The 7369-nt window shown below is 55.2% G+C and overlaps 2 protein-coding genes across 3 annotated transcripts in view; one reads left to right on the forward strand and one right to left on the reverse strand.

Moving 5' to 3' along the window:
- The window catches only part of PDE6B (phosphodiesterase 6B), a 62930-nt gene extending 58057 nt beyond the window's left edge, over nucleotides 1-4873 (forward strand). The window contains exons 22-23 of one of the 2 annotated variants that reach the window (XR_007517706.1): nucleotides 1201-1388; nucleotides 4845-4873. Coding sequence is in view for 1 of the 2 variants with exons in the window: in XM_049886530.1 (XP_049742487.1) it covers nucleotides 1201-1262 (62 nt within the window). In the remaining variant the exon portion in view is untranslated. Of the gene's footprint in view, nucleotides 1-1200; nucleotides 1963-4844 lie in introns of those variants that run through there. The other variant, XM_049886530.1, reaches the window with a different exon arrangement.
- ATP5ME (ATP synthase membrane subunit e) lies at nucleotides 4420-6143 on the reverse strand. The gene is made up of 4 exons (XM_049886564.1): nucleotides 6039-6143; nucleotides 5724-5778; nucleotides 4978-5076; nucleotides 4420-4513 (listed from the first exon to the last, which is right to left on the reverse strand). Exons 1-4 carry the CDS (start codon nucleotides 6072-6074, stop codon nucleotides 4488-4490), a joined length of 216 nt encoding a protein of 71 aa, XP_049742521.1. The 5' UTR covers nucleotides 6075-6143; the 3' UTR covers nucleotides 4420-4487.
- Nucleotides 6144-7369: the final 1226 nt, after the last annotated feature.

The raw sequence follows: 7369 nt of genomic DNA on the forward strand, positions 1-7369 counted from the left end.
GGCAGAAAGGAATGCAAACAGCTCTGTGGTTGACACAGCTGGGTTCCTGCATTGCAGAGACACCCACCAGGACTACCCACTGTCTCTGGAACTTTCCATTTCAGGTAAACAGCTCTGCGGACTAAATGTAATTAACAAGCCTGGACTAAGAGTATTCCTTCTGGCTCCTAGCCAAGGAACTTTCCCTGCCTCTTAGGAGGTAGTTGGGTTACCCCCTTTACAGAGGGGAGGGCAAGCCCAGCTGAAGCCTCATCTACCCGTAACAGTCCTTTTGTTCCTCCATCAAGTAGCACTTCTCTAAGTAACTCAGAAAATCTGCCTACATTCCCCTGCTACCCTCAGAAACATCAGGGGCCCTGGTGGTACAGTGGTTAGGGACTCAGGCTGCTAGAGAAAGGGTTGACAGTTCAAATCCACCAGCTGCTCCTTGGAAACCCTATGGGGCAGTTCTGCTCTCTCCTATAGGGTCACTATGAGTTGGAATTGACTCAATGGGTTTGGCTTTCTTTTGGGGGGGGTACCCTCAGAAACAAAATAGCAAACCTGAGAAACAGAAGGAAGAAAGGGAAGGAGGAAAAGGGAGGGAGGAAAGAAGGCAGGCAGGCAGGCAGGGATGGAGAGAAGGAGAAAGGGAGAGAAAGAAAGAGAAAGGGAGGGAGGGAGGGAAGAAAAAAGGGTCAAGTGCATACCACCTCTTTTCCTCTGCTGTGTCCAGGGTATTTATCTAGCTTTTCGTCCTATATTATGGGAATGTGACTTCACTGTAACACGTCAGATAGCTCCCCCCACCCCCCTCCACACACACACACACACACACACACACACACACACACACACGAGAAAATTAGAATTCTAATGGCATTGTTATCAGGATTTGCCTGTCAGCTACCTCAGCTTTGAATTGCTTATTATTGTTTCCTGCTCTTCCTTGCTGTTGAGTGGGGAGATCAATATAATTGAAGGCGACTCCAGGGTCGCAGAGGCCAGGACCGGCAGTAAATCTGGGCACCATGTCAACAAGGGCTAAGGCACCGAGATAAGAAAAGGCTCAGCATGCGTAATCTGCTTTAGGCTGCCAGAGGGCCATGTCCTGCCCTTTCTCCTGCAGCCCTGGTGGAGGACTCGCCCAGCAGAGGGGAAGGGCTGGGGCTTCGTGCACACCGCACCCTTCTCCCTCACTCTCCTGTCCTTCTCTTGCAGTGGGCACAGAGGTGTGCAACGGCGGCCCAGCGCCAAAGTCTTCCACCTGCTGCATCCTGTGATCGTCTGTCCTCTGGGGGGTCCAGGTGCTCCCTTGTCGTGCAAGCTGGGCTAGGACTCAGGCTCTGCCTCTAACCGTCCCAAGAAAAGGACTGAAGATAATTTTGATTATTTTGAAAATTTTTAAGGTTTGTGTTTTTATAAACCAACAACAAAACCACTGCCATCAAGTCAATTCCGACTCACTAGTGACCGACCCTATAGGACAGAGTAGAACTGCTCCGTAAGGTTTCCAAGGTTGTATATCTTTGTGGAAGCAGACTGCCACACCATTCTCCCATGGATCGGCTAGTGGGTTCCAACCACTGAACTTCTGGTTAGCAGCTGAGCACTTAACCACTGTGCTACCAGGTCTCTTTTATAAACTAAAGCCAACTACAAATAATTTAAACAAGGTAGTCTACATTACACTGAACCGTGTTTAGGATACATAGCAACAGGACCAGATCTTGGAAAAGGGTCTGGGAACTGTGTGTCTAAGATATCTGGGTGAGAATATTCACCCTGGCACATGTATATACCTGTATATAGGTAGATAGGTGGGCAGAGAGACTGGCTTAGGAAAAAACATGCCCAGAAATTTAGAATAAAATAAAAACAACTTGTCCATCTTGTCTGTGGTGAAAATTACGAACACACGTTGTATTTGACCCATCTGAAACCTCTACCAGAAGGTCGAAATCATGATTACAGCAGAGATTCAGACTTGAATGGTGCTCTGCAGAAAATCTTCCATAATAAACACACTGTGTGAAGCCCTGAAAGACGGCAGTGGTGCTTGGTTCAGGGGTAGAGTCCTCGCCTTCCACGCGGAAGACCTGGCTTTGATTCCTGGCCAACGTACCTCAAGCGCAGCCACCACCCGTCTGTTAGTGGAGGCTTGGGTGTTGCTATGATGCTGAACAGGTTTCAGCGGAGTTTCCAGACTAAAAAAGATTAGGAAGAAAGGTCTGGCAATCTACTTCAGATCAGCCAATAGAAACCCTATGGATCACAACAGTCTGATCTTCAACCGATCATGGGGATAGCTTGGGACCGAGCAGCATTTCCTCCTGTTCTGTGTCGCGTTGCCGTAAGTTGGGGCTGACTCAACGGCAGCTAACCACAGAGCTCTGAAACCTTACTGGCAGGATAGGCCTTAATGGTACCAAAAACCAAACCCATTGCTGTCAAGTCGCTTCTGACTCATAACGACCCTACAGGCGTAGAGTAGAACTGCCCCACAGGGTTTCCAAGGAGCGGCTGGTGGATTCGAACTGCTGACCTTTTGGTTAGCAGCCGAGCTCTTAACCACTGTACAGCGAAACCTTGAAATCTGTCCCAAATTCTCTTATGGCTGAATTGTTCCTTACAGCTATAGCTATAAGCTTCCTAAGAGAGAGTGGTTGGGTCATAAAGCCAAAGAGAAACATCGCTGCAGTCACTTGGAAATGGGTCTTCAATTATCTGGTAGAAATTAGATTATTAACTCGTGATGTGAGCTCCAAAGCACGTCTGCCTCAAGACCTAAAACCAAAAGCCAAACCGGTTGCCACTGGGTTGATTCCGACTCGTGGCAACCCCACGTGTCAGAGAAGTGTGCGCCAAAGCGTTTTCAATTGCCGTGATCGTCTGGAAGTAGGTCACCAGGCCCTTCCTCCAAGGCACATCTAGGTGGGTTCAAATCTGCAAACCTGGCCAGAAACCGAGTGCTTAACCATCTGCACCACCCAGGGGCTCACTCCCAGCGGCCACTCCTCTCAGCAGCACACTTGGGCCAGCTGTTTTAATGCCACTCAGTGACTACTCAGGAGGTGGCCACATGGGTCCTCCCCCCAGGCTCCCAGCAGGAAGGAGCATGCCCCGCACAGCTACTCACTCACAGAAGACCTGCAGGAGGAGCCAGGTTTCATTTTCATCGGACAGGCTGTGATCCCTCATGACAAGGGCCTGTGACAAGGGCTGGGAGCTCCCCCAGGTTTCCGGAGGGAGACAGGCACCAGCCAGCCACCCCCTCCAGACCTACCTCTGAGGGCCTGGATCAGCTGCATGGCTCAGGGTTTGGGGGTCTAGCGGCTAAGTCAAACACACTCTCCTAGAGTTTATAATCCTGAGGTGAATCTAACACGCAAGTGTCTAAGAGGCGAGGTGGTGATGGGTGCCTTAGGGAAGGAGGAAGCAGGGGAGACAGTTCAGGGAATTCCAAGTAGGGCGCTCAGGTGTCATCTGAGATGACATCTGAGCAGACGGGAGGGGTGGGAGTCATGGTGCAGATCCAGGCTAATAGTACGCAGTCTGAGGAGACAGCCAGCAGTTGTTCAGGTGGGGCTCCGTGACCTACTAGGGAGCAGTCACAAGTCCAGTGAGGCTGGAGCAGAGTCCCCAGGTGAGGTGGGGACTTCTGGGGGTCCGAGGGGAGAAGTGGCACCACCTAACCTGCCTCAGGATGGACTGAGGCCGGCCGGACACAGAGAGGGCGGTGGATGCCAGCTGGGAAGCTACTGAGGTGACCCTACTACACCATCTTGTTCACCTCGCCTCACCAACAGGGCGTTAAATGCTTTTACACTGCTTCCCATTTGCAAATGACCTCATTTTACAATGAAACCATGACCCAGACTAGGGAAAGTGCTCAAGGCACATGGCTACAAAGCAGCAGAGATTATTCCTCCACCAGTGGTGACGCACAGAAGCCAGGAAGCCCAGCTGGGGAGTGGTGTCTGCTCCAGCACAGTAGGTCCAATCTCCGAGCCCACTTGTGGGACAGTGGTCCAGGACAGGGCCCGCAACACCCCAGGCTGATGCCCGAGAGGCCACGTCTCCTGTGCCCAATCCTGGGACCAAATTCCAGGCCCTTCCCCCAGGATACATACACTTGCTCAGGCCCTCCTGCCCACCAGAGGGTCTCAGCTGGCTGCAGAGAAGCTGCTAGAACTCAGAGTAAAGAAAGAGCACCCAAGCCATCCAGCACCTGCCGTGTCTCAGCTGTAAATGCAACCACTGGGGAGCCCCACCTGGATGCCTCAGAGCAAAGGGGCGAGAGAAGTTTCTGTATTTCCCACCATGTTTGAGTTGCATTTCAGGACTGCAATGGTGGCGCTGATTAGTTCTAAACCCCCTTCCCACGCCTCTCCTCCAAAAGCTGGGAGAAGTGACATACTTGAAATGAGAGCCAGAGAGGATGGTATAACACAGAAAGCTTTATTTATCCACTACCGCTCGGGAAGAAAAGTCAGCTCATACGAATCTCATTTGAATATGCTGTCTTCTTGGGCTAAAATGGTAAAAGAAAAACATACCCATTACTATATACTCAAAGAACCACTCAGGTTTTCAGTAATGAACTCAGCTGTGCACTAGTTAAATTGTCGCCCTCGGTTCTCCTTATCCCCAGACATTCCAATTTAAATCAGAGCAAGCTCATCCGGAGGCATCTCTTGCAGGGTGGTAAAGCCATTTCACGCCTCTGTCTGATCCCTGAGGCCTTGGGGCTGGAGAGCCTCTCCAAAACCAAACCCTCACCATTTCCCCCACCACCAACACTCGGGGTGACTCTGCTCCCCATCTCCTACCCCCCATAAAGAGGGTGGGCCCTCTCCTGGCAGGTCAGTCAGAGCAGGAAGAGAGGAGGGGCGGACCGGCCCCCCACCCAGGCGCTCACAAGGAGGCTGCACCTCATTGCTCTTTCTGCAAATCTGGGAGGACAGAACCTCTAAGTAAGATGAGTGAGGTGAGTACCTTCTGCCAGCTCCTTGGCAATCCGTTTCAGTTCATCCTGCTTCTTCTTCTCCTCAGCTGCTATCCTCCTTTCCTCTTCTGCCCGAGGTTTTAGGTAACCTGGTTTGTTTAGGGGCAGGGGGAGAAGATGCTTCCCCTTAGTTTCTTCATGGAAAAGGGAATTGAGCCCCCTACACTCTGGACACCCGGGCACTCTCCATTATCAGGTCAAGGCCGATCTTCATTCCTCAACCAAGAACCCAGTTCTGATGGCAGCTGCTACACGGTCCCTGCTGACCTCCCCGCCTGGCCTGGCCCCTTACACACACACCCTCGAACCTCAGCGCTTCTCCAACGCCCACCCACTCAGCACCACGGTTTTCAACAAGAACCAACCATTGCCCAGTTCCATCTGCACTTGGGGACCTGGCAGCCTGAACTAAACTCAAGTCGACTTACGTTCCCGTAATGTTTCCGCGCCGGTGACACCCGTTAGGGCACCTTGCTACAGGCGTCGGGTGGAAGGTGTGTGTCCTGCCCCAGCCCCCAGCACCGTGGTTTAGACGCTTGTGGGCCGGGAGAAGAGACGCCCCGTCCTGGCTCATTGCTGCTCACTTCGCTGGGTTTATTAGCGGCACCAAGAGCCCTGAGAGCCAAAGCTGAACACCCTGTGCTTCGACAGGCCCCCAGCGCGGCCCCTTGGTGGGTAACGGCGGCCCGGTCCCCCCGGCCCCCCCGGCCCCCGGCGCCCGCCCGCGGTCACTCACTGTAGCGCTTGGCTCCGTAGACCATGCCAAGGACCAGGGCTGAATAGCGGCCGAGCTGCGGGGAAAGAGCGGTCAGCGCGGTGCGGGGTGCGGGCTCGCGGCCTGGGAGAGCCGGAGCGGGGCTGTGCGAGTCCGGGGACCGGGGCGCGCGAGAGCCGGGGTGGCAGCCCGTCGGGTTCGGGGCGCCCGGGGACCCGGGGGGACCGGAGGGGCAGGAGCGGGGTGCAGGACCGGGACGCGGGGCTGCGTGGGGCCGGCCACGCCAAGGCCCACGCAGAGCCGAGAACCGGGGAGCGGCCGCGGAGCCTGGTTCACCTTGATGAGCGGAGAGACCTGCACGGGAGGCACCATCTTGTCCCTGACCCTCGCACCGGAAGCACAAGCCGGAGGCGAAGGAAGACGCCGCAAGAGCCCGGAACGCCGCGGAGAGACAAAAGCGTGACGCCACTGCCCGTTCGCCAACGCATGCGCCGTCGGTGAAGAGCTGGCGTGAGGCGACACCCCCTAGTGGCCGAAGAGGGAACGGCGCGTGCCCCGCTCAATGGGTGGCGCCACCGAGCGTGCACGGACCCGCGCGATAACCACGAGGGTTGCGCGTCTGCGGTGGGCGCTCCTGGGTGCGAGGGTTCCTTTCCCAGAAGAGGGCTGGACCTGGGGGACCCGTCTCCACCCGCGCTTCTCCTTCTGGATCCTCGCCCCCGGCCTCGGCTGTAGCGCGCCCACCGCTCCCCACCCGGGCTGCAGAGCGCCCCCACCTCCTACCACGCTCCCGCTGCGGGCCCACCCCCCACCCACGCCGCAGGGTGTCCGCTAACATTTTCGAGGCCAGGTTGAATACAAACCGAGGCCACACGCAGCATGTCAAAATATTTGACCAGCGTAAATTAAGACTACAATCTGCAGAGCAAAATTTCCGCTGGCCTCTCACTTTGGAGATATCCCATGACTGCCTGGAAGACCCGCTTGAAAGATTCCCGGACCCCTCCCAGAACTTCCCCCACCTCCTTTCCCCCTCCCCCTCCCTCCCTCCTTCTCCCCTCCCTTCCTCCCTCCCCTCTCCCTCCTTCCCCCCTCACATAGGACTTGGTGCTCAGGGAGACAGGTCTTCCACCCTCCACTCTGTCAATCAAGTGCGGACGCCCAGGCTGCACACAAGCCCTTGGCCAGCCCTCCAGTCCAGCGGTGTGCTCACTTGGGCAAGTCTGCCATCGGGGAAGGGTGGTGAAGGGGTTGTGGGGGCCTGGAATTGGGCTCAAGTGAGGCAAAGATTAGCAGTTCGAATCCACGAGGTGCTCCTTGGAAACCCTGCGGGGCAGTTCCACTCCGTTCTATAGGGTCAATGTGAATCGGAATCCACTCAATGGCAACGGGTTTGGTTTTCTGGGTTTTTTTTTTTTTTTGGTTTTGAGGCCTTTGGGCAGGGAATTCCAGGGTCCCGGGTACAAAGTATGATCTCAGTACAGATGGTCTCCTACTGGAGAGGCGGTGGCCCCAGGGCAGTGAGTGACCCTCTGGCCCAGCCCCTCAGGAGTCACAGACAGACCAGGCTGGTCAGAGCCCCTCCCCACTCCAGGGACTGCTCTGCTGGGTGCACCTTCAGGCTACCTGCCCGCCCCCACCTCCTGTCCTAAACTCTGGGGGCTCTC

This window comes from Elephas maximus, chromosome 5 (genome assembly GCF_024166365.1).
Source record: "Elephas maximus indicus isolate mEleMax1 chromosome 5, mEleMax1 primary haplotype, whole genome shotgun sequence".
Lineage (NCBI taxonomy): Eukaryota > Metazoa > Chordata > Mammalia > Proboscidea > Elephantidae > Elephas > Elephas maximus.